The sequence below is a fragment of the Glycine soja genome, chromosome 15 (assembly GCF_004193775.1).
Source record: "Glycine soja cultivar W05 chromosome 15, ASM419377v2, whole genome shotgun sequence".
Lineage (NCBI taxonomy): Eukaryota > Viridiplantae > Streptophyta > Magnoliopsida > Fabales > Fabaceae > Glycine > Glycine soja.
In genome coordinates, this window is record NC_041016.1 from 46,585,955 (window position 1) to 46,599,172 (window position 13,218).

The following is a 13,218-nucleotide window of genomic DNA, read 5'->3' on the forward strand; positions in this document are numbered from 1 at the left end:
GCTGGAAGCAAGACTGTGTTGCAAACTAGAATTATAAGACTTTGTAAGCAAATGGTTAAATTGCCTGAGAAATTAATTATAATTAATAGAAACCAATTATAATTTTTTTACTGGAAAATCAATTATAGTTAGGCCTGAGAGAAATTCTGAAAATTCTCAAGGCATTGATTAAAATAATTTTTATTTTAATACGAAATCCACCGCTTAACAAACAAAACTTCCCTAAAGCGGATAAGATTTTATCTGTCACTACGAGAATAATTTTTTAGCTATGCTAATCACAATTTAATTACTCATTTTCTACTTAAATTCATATTTATTTGAATTAAACCCTACCTGACCAAATATGGCAACAAAATTTCAAAATATCCTATCCATAATTGGGTGCTTTTTAGGCTTAGATCACAAGTTACTACAAGTCATGGAGAAAGCCTTGAGGTGAGGCTTGATCATTTTCTGTCTTTATTTTTAATAAAAATAAAAAATAGATATAAATATGTTTATTTAAAATTTAGAGAATGTTTTGAATGAAAATATTTTCAGTTTAAAGCTCAATTTTTATAAATTAATTTTTAAAATATTTAATTATTTGTGTGATAAATCTTATAAAAAAATTTAATTAAATAAAATTTAAATTTAAATTTTTATTATTCATGGTTAAAATTAATTATTTTTATTCTCACTCAAGAGAATTATTTTTACATCATATATCATCTATATGTATAAAACTTTTACATTTGTATATAAAAAACACATTATTATTATTATTTTAAATTAAATGCACAATATATTTTATCAAATTCATCATGAAAAATGATTAAATCAAACACATTTTTAACGTTGTTATTTTTGAAAAATAGAAAATAATCCCATTTTCTAAATCTTAAAAATGTGAAATGAAAAAAATGAAAAGTAAAACAAACATATCTTGAAATCAGGGTCACCTTTATTTGTGAATCTATGACACCACACCTTTTACCTATGGTTATTAACGACACCTCCTCTTCAGCAACTGTTAACATTAGATAATTGTATCATGACAAAGTCGGAACACTTTGGAAAAGAGAGTATTTGCTCCTTGACCTTTTCCATGTCAGTATCTGAATACCGCAGCCAAAAAGCAGTATATATAGTCATTTTCTCCAAGACTTTTGCATTTGCCATCACAAATTTCAGCAAAAGAAGCTCATGCTCATGCACATTAAATTCTTTGAACTGAAAAACTCTGAGGCTAGACTGAAAGCACTGAGGCACTGATGCAGAAGTCAAAACATCTTTATTTAATTCAGATACCCCCTGAAACATTTTTTAGAGTGTGTAAAATCAGTCATCCACCACGTAGTATATGCCAAAAAGACACAATTAACAAGCACTTAGAATTTCTGTGAACCAAAATCAAGAGTTCAAAACTTACATTTTTTAAAACAAGAGTATTAAGAAATGGGGAATTGTGAAGAATGTTTAACAGAGCTTCTCCAGTAACCTCATTTAATTGTAGGGATGCCAACCTTCCAAATGCAGGTAGATGGCTGAAAATATCACTGACATGCATTAAAACCTGCCGACAAAGAAAAACTTGATCAAATTTTTCGTAATTTATTGCGTGCAAGACAAGCTGGTTAGATTATTGAAGTGTATAATTAAAACTAGATAAGACATTTCAACAAAAAATATATAAAAAGAAAAATTAATTATCTATCTCATAAAACGTTAAACGGTAGCCATAAGAGAAATGTTGTCTTTTCATTGTCTTTTTTATTTTTTTTAATATTTTATAAAAATATGAAATAAAAATTATATATTTATTATTTAAAATAAAAATGTGATACTTTTTATTTAATATGTAAGAAGATCAATAAAATTAGAGAAAAATATTAAAATATTTTTTATTTTTTACAAAGAATATTCAAAGTATTCTTATATCAATCAATTTTGCAAAGAAAAAGCATACATAAGTTAATTAGTTGTCCTAAAAAGATGGAGAGTTAGTTAACAAACGTGCGCAAAGCTTCACCACTTATTTATACTTACCACTGGCTAACTCCCAAATTTTTTATTATTATTTTATACTGTACAGAATAGTTTGTATTGTAATATTTTAAGAGGAAATCCTGTTTGGTGATCTAAAGTTATATCAATTACTATTTCAAACGTTTTGGTTATCAGTCACTCAAAAAAGAAAATTGTCGTCACTTCAGTTCTCTAAAAATTTTGTCACTATATTAATCTTTCAATTAATTAATTTTTTTTTCAAATTAATTTTTAAAATATTTTTTCGCCACTTTAATCCTCTTGAAAGATTAATTTGGTGAAATAAAAGCTCTTTTTTCTATGACTCTATCACTAAATTAGTAAAAAAAGAGGAGTGCTATTTAGTACGAAAAAGCACTGCACAAAACGCATGAACCATGTAAATATAATCCTTATAACTTAAGTGGCCAAATTGATGATTTTTCTTTTAAGAAAAAAGGGAAAAGCTAACAATCTAAATATTTTTCTCTAAAGCATTGCAGGTGCCTCTTTCTGTATTTGAAATGCATTTCCAGACAATGCTTATCACTAAACATGTTATTTATGCAATCACAGGCAAATAACTATTCCACACATCTCTATGCAAATTTCCAATTCACATATAATGAAATCAAAGCATACCTTGTAAAACAATAGTTTCAATCGCTCCACTTCACGGATTTGTGCAAGAAGATTATGCACTTTAAACCCAAGATTTTCCATTCTTTCTTTGTTGTCCTCATCAATAACAACCACAACAGACGCACTACGAATTGATGCTGAATTCAACAGAATGATATGTTGCTCAAGATCACCCTCATAAGAGAAATCTGTTAGATTAGGAGCAAAAATCTTGATGGCAGATTTATGTGATTCATTTGATAGGGAGTTCCATATTGCTATGGAAAACCTTTCAAGTTGAGGTGCTTTGATACTAATGTTCTGCTTAGTTAACCACTCACATCCTCTAGCTTCAAGCACTTTGAGAACTGGGAAGTTAAGAATTAGATCTTCTGAATAATTGGAGGATTCACTCACTAACCTGATCCCAGAAATGCTAAGGTTTTGAAGATTTGGGAGAAAAGAAAAGATGGGAACACTAATAGTACATTTCATTTGAAGCACTAATTGTACCAGAGAGTTGCAACTAAAGAGTGAATGGGAAGGAAAGTGGACATTATCAGCATACTGAATATGAAGATTATGGACACCCCTTTTAAAGATAAAGGAGATCCATGCACTTATCAAGGTTGAATCATACTGATAACGTGTTAAACAAAGAGAGAAATTGTGGATACTTGAATTGGCAAGGTGAAGAAACACCATGTTCACAAAACACACAAACTGTTCTTTTTGCATCTTTTTCCCAAAACAAAGCAAAGTATCATTAAATTGTAGGCCAGTGATGGATTTCCAAGCATCAACCCACCTTTTTGATAACACACTAGTGTGGACTGATTCCATTGTTGGAAGGAAAGACAGAATGTGACCAAGAATGCTTTCATGCAACTTGCTAATTATGTCTTCCCCATCAACAACAGTTTCCTCAGTGGGAAACCTTTTTGCTGTTGCATTGTTCTGAGTTGCAATAATTGAATTCATGACTTTGAATCACCTGGTGCACAATGCCAGAATGTGTCAAGCTTCACAAATTGTCTAAATATCAATAATTGAAAAGGAAATAACACAGATTTATGTTCAATTTTTATCATAACCTCAAGTATTCGCAGTTTAGTAATACAAAATAATGTGAATTAACATGTAGTTTAATTAATATCAGTAGAGAGACAGATAAAATTGTGTGTAAGAAACAGAATGGCGACTGAGGTGAGATTTAACTGGGAAATTATGCTTATTGGAAAAGAAAGTGAGAAAATGTAACTTTCACTTCATATCGTTGGAATTTCCAGGAGCTTACTGCAAACATTTTAACAATTGAAAAGAAAAAAAAAAGCCTATGAATTAATATGAAGAAGAGTAGAACATGCAATTTGAAGCAGATGAGAAGAATTAAAGCTCACCTTGATGAAGAAATGTTTGAGCATTCCAGAAAGTCTGGATTGAGAAAAAAAGTAAAATGGAATCTATTACATTAAGGTAGAACTAAACGCTACGGCACTTTATATGTACTTCTCGGTTTCCGGGTGACCACTTCGGATAAAAAAAGAGAAAAATATAGATATAAAAATATTTATATATTATTATTCGTTACAATTAAGTCTAAAAAAAAGTCTCTTTGTTAATGTAAGGACTCTTGCACTTGTTTAAAACACGCCCATCGGGCTCCTGAGTCTGAACTCAAATTTAATTTTCAATTTTCATTAAATTTCTAAATCAACGTTTCGATCTTCACGTCATTTTCACTTATACACCCACTTCAAGAAAATGCAAACACAATAACTCCACGTAATAGTAAATTGACATTGTACGTACTGACGGACGCAATTAAGCCTTTAAAGCTTGTTTGGATAGAATTTTATGACATGAAAAAGGCTACTTCCTAGCTTTCACGTTAATTTTAATTGGACATGAAAAAGGTAGAACAGCGTGTGTATTAGAAGTTCAAGCAAACACGCTCTTCAACTTATTATATTTTTTTTTCTTTCTTAAACCATCTTTTATCCTTATCAAATAAAGTTTTTAATTTTAGTTTTTTTAAAGTTACACTAACTCTATTAAGTTCTGTTTGATTTAGATAAAACTAGAAGAGAAAAGTTTAAATTAAAAAATAATGTGTAATTGATTTCACCTGAGAGAATTGATTCTAGATTCAAAATTAATTTTAAATTAAAATAATTTTAAGCAATTTTTGTGTTGGATAAAAAAATCTATATTTAGTTTTACTTTTTACTTAATTTTAATTTTCATCAAAAATAATTTTTTACAAAATCAAATTCATTTAAAATCAATATTGATAACATTTATCCAAACAAAACATATAGTGTAAAGGGTGTGGATCTCACATGGGATCCCCAAAAATTTTCTCCTTTCTCCTTAAACCAAACAGAACCTTAATTTTACAAAAATATTAGTAATATAATGGATTAAATATATATGTTTTTTGTATATGTAAAAATATATTTTATATATATAAAAAAACATATTTATTTCCTTTTTTGCTTTTGATACATATAATATTTTTTTTATTTTCGTCCTACCATCAGTAGTGAATATTGTATGTCAATGGATGATGCGATGAATAAAGTGTTTCATCATTATTATCATCGATTTTTAACAAATTTCATTTATTTATTTATTATTATCACTTAAATTGGTTACAACAAAGCTAATTTCTTGATCCTAATTTGTTCTCGATCCCATTGCTAAGACGGAGAATGAAAAAAAATGTTAAAAGAAAAGGTCACAACTAATGTTCTTATAACATTAATTAAGAAATTAAAAATAATAATAATAATAATAAACTGTAAATAAATCATAAATAACACCATTTGATGCATTTTCATAAAAAGTTTCCTTCTAATTTTTCTACTAATACATTAAGAACACTATTTGCAGAATAAAAAATACTCCTATTTATGTAATTTTATTTAACCTAATAAATGATTAGGAGCAATATGGAAGACAGAGAGCCACGTCTACGTACCAGAGACGACAATTTAAATTTGGTTCCTCGGGGGTTGTTAGCACGTTTAGTTGAAAGGGAATTTCGGCGTTTGAGGTTAACCATTTATCTGAAAGTCACGCTATCTGACAGTCACGGACGGACTCACTGTCACGCCATTTATGTTGCAAGTTGCAACCTAACTTTTACAAAGCACCACCCATTTGTCTAACGTGGGCCATTAGTGTACCACTTAATAGGTAGACTGTTAAGAATCATAAATATTGATCATTAGATTAAGCTGATGATGTTAATAGATATGTTTTGTATCTACCAAACAAGATTATTCTTCTCCTGTGTGATCCTGTCACTGACCATTTTGTCGTTGTCGGAGACGATTTTCGACCATGGTGCACCCTTCACCCCATCGTCCCAAAAAATCTCTATTGCCGGAAAAAATTTGGTTCCCAGTGGGTGCTTCCGATCTAACTCCAAACACAATTCCGGATGGCTTGACCGGAGAAACCATAATGTCGTATACTCAGTTCTCTCCTTTCCTTTCAATCTCTTGTCCAACAATTTCTCTGAAAGAGAGAGTATCTAAGTTGAACCAATTTTTTGTAAGGCAAAATTGTAAAATTGGTCTCCTACTTTATCTTTAATTACGGATTTAGTTCTCTTATAATTTAATTCACAAATTTGATCCTCCAATTTTATAAATCCTTATAAAATTGGTCCTGAAAGCTCAATTTGGACGTTGACCGTGAACCTCACACGTTGACTGCCACATGTCAACGTTTAAGTGGTTCCTCGTAAAGGCTTCATTTTTTGTAGGTAAAATTGCATTTTTGGTCCCTCAGTTTTACTCCAATTTCGATTTTGATTCCCCTATAGTTTAATTCACACATTTGGTCCCCCAATTTTATAAATCCCTTTATAAATTGTTCCTGCAAAATTGATCTTTTGAATGGTTTAGCCAGTGGTGTTAGAGACATGGTAGATCTTGGTAAATCTCACACTTTTTTTTATCGCAAGTTTTTCACTCACTTGGAACGCAGAGAAGAATCACTCCTTGTCTCTCTCCTACTTCCGGGGTTGTTCAACTTGGGAAAGTAGTGCATGAATCCTAAACTGGGTTTGAATTTTTCATATCTCTTACTTTAATAGGTTTTGTAATAACTCACTCTTTTTTTTTTCTTTTTTTGCTCCCCTGTGCGATATTATGTGTATACGACTGCTTAAGTGGCCTATGTATGACAATGATATCTTTGTTTGAAATTTGAAATACAACTTCTCCAATAATGAAATTTGGCTGAATTTATAAAGAGATTTATAAAACTGGGGACCAAATGTGTGAATTAAATTATAAGGGGACCAAAATCAAAATTGGAATAAAACTGAGGGACCAAAAGTACAATTTTACCTACAAAAAATGAAGTCTTTACGAGGAACCACTCAGACGTTGACATGTGGCATTGACACGTGGCAGTCAACGTTTGAGGCTAACGGTCAACAACCAAATCGGGCTTTCAGGACCAATTTTACAGAGATTTATAAAACTAGAGGACTAAATTTGTGAATTAAATTATAGGGGGACCAAATCCGAAATTGAAGATAAACTGGGAAACCAAAAGTGCAATTTTGCCTTTTTTAAATTGACAAACTCAAAATCTATGAATCCGAATCTTATTTCAAAAGAATTTTTTTTATTAAAAAAAGATTTAATTGAAAAACATTATAAATTATTTATAACTAACATAATTCATTTCAAAGGTTCAAGATCTTGATATCTAACTTAAATTGTTTTGAGGGTTGGAGATTATGTATTATAAAAGCAAGTGCATGGAAAAGCTCCAAGAAAGAAATGGCCAAAAAGCCAAGGACACCATGTACAAGGTGGTGACAAAATTACTTTTTTTTTTTTTTTTACGAAAAACTAAGATGATCTCATGTATTTGATCTTGACAAAATTTTACTTTTTTTTATGGCCACCTTCTACCACAATTTTTGCAAAATCTTCTTAGTATATAAAGTGGTGACAATTTTGCAAATATAAAATCTATCCTTTTAAAATTATTTTTAATTAAAAACCGTCTTATAAGATAGTTAAAGGAAATCTTTTTCTAAGATGATTTTTATGGAACGAAAGTTAATAACTGTCATCGAGTGTGTCTTTTAATCGACTTAGAAAGCGTCTTTTTCAACACTGAGTTATGATTTTGGATGAGAATCATATCCTATTGGATTAAGATTTTAAAATTTTATTTTGACATGAAAAAACTCAAAATGCATTTATTTAACAAATTAAAAGAAAATTATTTATATGAGTTGAAGATAGTATTAAGACATTTATAATGTTCATATATTCTATTCAATCAATTGGGAATTAAAAGTTGATTTTCGAAAATGTAAATATAAGAATGTAATATTCCATATTTATTTTAATTTTTGAAAAATTATTCTCAAATATTGAGGAGTCTCAAACATGTTAAATTTTTTATTTTAAGTGATATTCCTATAAAAACAAGGAAAGTTATTTCCTAAGATACCAATAACATGGAATTATAATGGAACCGAAAAAAATAACATGATACTTTAAAAGAAACATCTCATAAAAATTATAAAATCATATAAGTTTGCGTATTTGATTTTACATTTGAGAATTCATTTTGGGTTCAAAATTAATTTTAAATAAATTTTTACATATTTAGTTTCAAGTTGGAAAAGAATTCACAATAAATTTTGGGTTTATAATTAATTATGAGTTGAAGAAACAACTTTGAATAGTTTTTTCGTTAGATCTAAAATTTTGTATTAACTTGGTTTTATAATAAAAATATTTAAATATAAATTATTACAATTCGATGTAAATAAGGTACATGAATTGTTAAAAAAAATTCTATGTACCAATGAGGTACCGAGTTGCTTGTATTTTAAACAACGAAAAAGTAAAAATAGTAGCACGTAAAAACAATGGTACGTAAGGTAATATAATATAGATCAGGTAAGGTGGCAAAGCCTCTAGTACGTAAGATAATATAATATAGATCAGCAAAGGTGGCAGAGCCTTCTAGTTAGATTTATATTATATTTTAACAGTTAAATAAAATACACAATTAAGAGTAAGCGATAAGCGGAGAAAAAAATCAAATTAGATGGATAGAGGATACTCCTCAAGTGGACACTATAAGTTATCTCATTTAAGAAAAATATAGAATATGATGATCCCAAGCTCTTTTTTTAAGAAAAATAAACATACAGGATCTTTATCAGTTTTTTGGATATTAAGCCGAGTACTGAAGATCCTTACCAGCCCACACTCTTTGGGTCTTACGATGATCTTATTTACCTCCAAGCACTAGCCTAACCATAAAGGATTTCCATTGCTTTTCAAAAACAGATATCGAGGGCACACCTTTGCAGGCTTACAAATCCCAGGTTTTCGAAAAACAAAACAAAAAAAAACTCAAAAGTAAATTAAACATTTGGGTTCTAAATCATATTCACATTTTCTAAATGAAGATAACTAAGGCCCCTTGAGGGTGCCTTCAGAGAATTTAGCCAGACATGGTGGATATTATAGGTACAGATTGACAAAAAAATCAAGAGGGGGAAGATCCAAAAAGAAGCTTGATATTATTGCACAATGCACTATTACAAACTTTTTCCTCTCTATTTCTCTCACTTGTTTTTCTAGTGTTTTTTGGCATGTCTACAACTGAGTCCAAAGACCCTTTATATAGAGAAAGCGGAAAGAAAAAGACAAAAGTCCCTTCAGTCAAGAACAGTAAAGTTACTGTTCATTTACTTTGTCGCAGGGCTCTTCTTACAATAAAATTTTATAGATAGACCCAGTGTCAGAGTCTTTGCAATAGTAAAGATTCCCGCCTTGAATTTATAGTTGTATTTTGGCATGATACTTCTATCTTCAGTTCTTTGTTGATTTTGTAATAGTAATATCTTCTTCTTCTTGGATATTTCCATAACAGAAAATGTCTGATGAGTCTTCCATTAAAAGACCAGTGGATGGAAAAGGAGGAGTTTGTTGTCTATGACATCCACTGGCTCCATAAATCTCTTTATCTTTTTTTTCTTTTTGGAAGAATTGGACAAATTTGTTGTTGTGATCAACCGGGAAGGGAATGAAGAACTTCCCATTGTATGATGGCTGGAAGAGCTTTGTGTAATGAGTTTCTCTTATTAGATCAAACTCTTGTTTGTCTGATTCTGAGAAGAACCATTGGTACCCTTGTATTTGTGCCCTCATGAGGCTGTATTGGTATTGTGTGTTACCCTGTACATCCCAATTTTCGTATTCATCATTGAACGGAAAGTTTCTATGATCCTCTGGTAGGAGTTTCATGACATGGCAGGGGTAATTTTGAGCAGAAAAATTGTTCGGGCAGGTTGTTATTTTGATGGCAATGTAATCCATCATTTCTGGTTGTATTAGGTTTATAGCTTCATTAATTGAGGGGTTAAATCCTTCAAATCTATCCGATGGAGGAATCAAGATTGATACCAAACATCCATAATCCTGTAGACTCTTTGTGGAGATTGCTAAGTCCTCGTATCCAAAGGACTTAAACTGGTCCAGGTCTAATCTGGCTTTTCCGATAAAGAATTTTATTTTGCAAGGACAATTGGTTTTGTCTTTGCAAAATGGGGTTTTGTTGGTGCATACAAATTTTTGATTGAAATAAGTATGTACGCCTATGTAGAGACCCAGAATTTGGGTTTGGTTGTTGTGTACCTTAAACAATAAGTTCTGTATTTTCTCGAAATTGTCTAGGTTCAAGCTATTTATTGATGCGGGGATATTTAGGCTGACTGAGTCTTTATAGGTTTTGTGGATGGTCTTGGTTTGGTCAGCATTTATGACTATATTCGTGTTTTCTAGTTCAAGGGCCTTTTTATTTTATTGATGTATGTGGTATTTAGTTCGAGGGCTTTTTCTGCTTCTTCCCTTAAATATAATCTTTTGTAAATTGGGCTTTAAATACCCTCTTTTGCAAGGCAAAGGTCTTTAAAATTGGTATAAACACCTTCATGGGGCCCTGATAACAGGACAAAAGTTGTATAACCTTTCCCAGAAGGAGAGGCTTTTGTAAGGAGAGAGACTCTTTGGTTATCTGCTATGCAGAAGTTGTATAAGGCACAAATTATGCCATTTTTCCCTGAACAAACAAATTGCTCTTTATTGTTTGTATGTTTTGGAATATTCCAAATATAATCAATAAGGCAATTTGTAACGATCCGTCTCGTCACTACGATATCACCATTCTAAATCGCGATTATTTCAAATTTTAAATGAAAACTCCATTAATTTGCTTATATATAAAAAATGAGTAATTTTTGTCTCGACATACATTCACGAAACGACACACATTACTTAAGTGGATACATATATATTAGTATAGTAACTCAGTACACATCATTCACATAATGGAAATTAAACTTGTTCATACATATAATTCAAATATGTTATTTACATCTTTAATTCAACAAAAGTATCATAGAACCAACTATGGAGGAGTTGATTAACAAAATACAACTCTCTCCCAAAATAATCTTAGCGTCATCATGTCGGCTCGGTGGCTCCTCAATAGAATCTCACTTCCTGCACCCTACTGTTGTCATTCTGCTCCCGTGAACAAGGTTCGCGATCATCACAGGTATCAACTGCCTGATACAAAATTGCAAGGGTGAGTTCATTATAAAAAGAACCAATGCTAAATCCAAATAATCACAATTAGCAAGAAAACATAGGCAAACATCATGAGCTTACACAACATTCATTATTCAACACCCACATTCAACAATTATTCATCATCCACATTCAACAATTATTCATCATCCATCCATGGATCCAATCAATATTACTCAGAATGATGCATGCACCTGACCTCAACTCTCAGATGCAATGTGGTACGTACCATCAACCAAGGAAATAGCCTAAGCATGTCCACACAACACCTCACTTAGGGAAACTATGCAGTAATTGTTGAGGCCACCGAGTCGTGCACCATAACTCCCCCCCCCCCCCCACCCTCGATGATCAGCCTGGGCCACAAGGGAGTTCCCTACCAGGTGATGCACCTCCTAGCACAAAGTACATACTGCCATAGTTTATACTATTTCCCGTGTCATATGGGGCATGAAACATGGACACCATCAAGTATAATGACCATGGATGAGTTAAAGATCCTAAGCCATCCCCTCAAAGATGCTTAAACTCTTTAACCACTCTATTTCCCCCACCAGGGACATCTGACAAGGTCAATGCACCCCCATGAACATACACAACATACAACGTATGAACGTGAGCACCATCAAGTACAAAGACCATGGATGAATTAAAGATCCTAAACATCCCCTAAGAGATGTATAAACTCTTTAATCACTATATTTTCTCCCACCAAGAACATCCGCCAAGGTCAATGCACCCCCCCCTCCACGAACATACACAACATGCATCATCTCAATGCATTTCCAACATCATCAACATTTAATTTCAATATCATTCTCAACATGAACATCATCTCGTCTTAATGACGTTATCAACAACAACAACCTCATTGCATATCAACATCATCACATATCAATTTAAAGTCATCAATAGCAACATCAATAGTAAGTCACATCCCGCATGTACATATATCTTTCATGCCTGAGATTCACACTCCCAGGTCTTCAAACAACACAAGTCAAATAAGGACAATAATTTTATTCATCAACTGTATATATATATTGCATCCCATTCATTGAAAACATGGTTTTCTAGAAGAAAAAAAATCAGCATGCAACAGGGACAAGCATATATTCTCATAGCTAGGTTCCCTGACCCTAACCATGGTGTAGAAATGGTAAATTTATAATAAACTCCCCTCACCTATCGTGAGCTCCCCGTCGATTCTTCTTTGTGTCACTTAGAGGTCTCTCTCTCATTCACGCTTGTCGGTCCAATGTAAGTCTCTATTATGCCAAAATGAAAGGAATTTAGTATGGATTTCAAAAACAAGGTCAAAGGCAACATTCAGCCTCAGTCAAAACATATAGGGATGAGGGGTGTTTCAGATTCTACAAATGGAAACATCATTTTGAAATTCCGATCACGCCAATGTGACCGGGGTTCAGTGAATGGCACAAAAATAAGCTCAGTGTTATAAAAAGATAACTTTTACAATGTCTCATTCTCTAGGGTTTTTCAAAGGAAGTGTAAAAACACCCTATTACAATACCCAACACATAAGAGACACTAAGAGGAACACAAACTAGCTAGGAGAAGGTTTAGAAGTCAAGATTACCTTAGAGAAACTTTGAAATAGAGGATTGAGGCATTTTCTCCACCGAAGCTTTGAGGAGGATTCTGAGGATTCCGCTCCGATTAAAGTGCTCCTCTTGGTGTGGGGGTCCAACGGCAAGCAACGGCGGCTTACGATGGAAACCGGTGGTCTTGGGTGGTGAAAATGAGGTTTTAGGGTTTGGGTGGCATTTTTGGAGAAGAGGAGAGTGAAAAATCGTGTTTTTCACGCTGAGGACATATTTATAACCTGCAAATTTTGCTTAGCGAGACTGTCGCGCTAAGCCAAAGTCCACTTCTTGCTCTTAGTGCAAGAATTTAGGCTTAGCGCAGCCCCCTTTGC

The 13,218-nt window shown here is 32.1% G+C and overlaps 1 protein-coding gene across 2 annotated transcripts; it reads right to left on the minus strand.

The window, feature by feature from the left end:
• Positions 1–924: 924 nt before the first annotated feature.
• LOC114387014 (F-box/FBD/LRR-repeat protein At3g14710-like) lies at positions 925–4,206 on the minus strand. Of its 2 annotated transcripts, XM_028347118.1 has the most exons (5): positions 4,032–4,172; positions 3,850–3,927; positions 2,653–3,625; positions 1,415–1,558; positions 925–1,296 (listed from the first exon to the last, which is right to left on the minus strand). In XM_028347118.1, the coding sequence occupies exons 3-5, from the start codon at positions 3,610–3,612 to the stop codon at positions 1,006–1,008; spliced, it is 1,395 nt and encodes a 464-aa protein (XP_028202919.1). In that variant the 5' UTR covers positions 3,613–3,625; positions 3,850–3,927; positions 4,032–4,172; the 3' UTR covers positions 925–1,005. The 2 variants fall into 2 exon arrangements, with proteins under 2 accessions (XP_028202919.1, XP_028202918.1); XM_028347117.1 differs by lacking the exon at positions 3,850–3,927 and having other exon boundaries at positions 4,032–4,206.
• Positions 4,207–13,218: the final 9,012 nt, after the last annotated feature.

Coding starts and splice junctions, on each gene's coding strand:
- LOC114387014 (XM_028347117.1), bottom strand. CDS start 3,612: ATGAATTCAATTATTGCAACTCAGAACAATGCAACAGCAAAAAGGTTT. Junction 1,559..2,652: donor TGAAACTATTGTTTTACAAG/GTATGCTTTGAT, acceptor CTTTGTCGGCAG/GTTTTAATGCATGTCAGTGA. Junction 1,297..1,414: donor ATACTCTTGTTTTAAAAAAT/GTAAGTTTTGAA, acceptor AAAATGTTTCAG/GGGGTATCTGAATTAAATAA.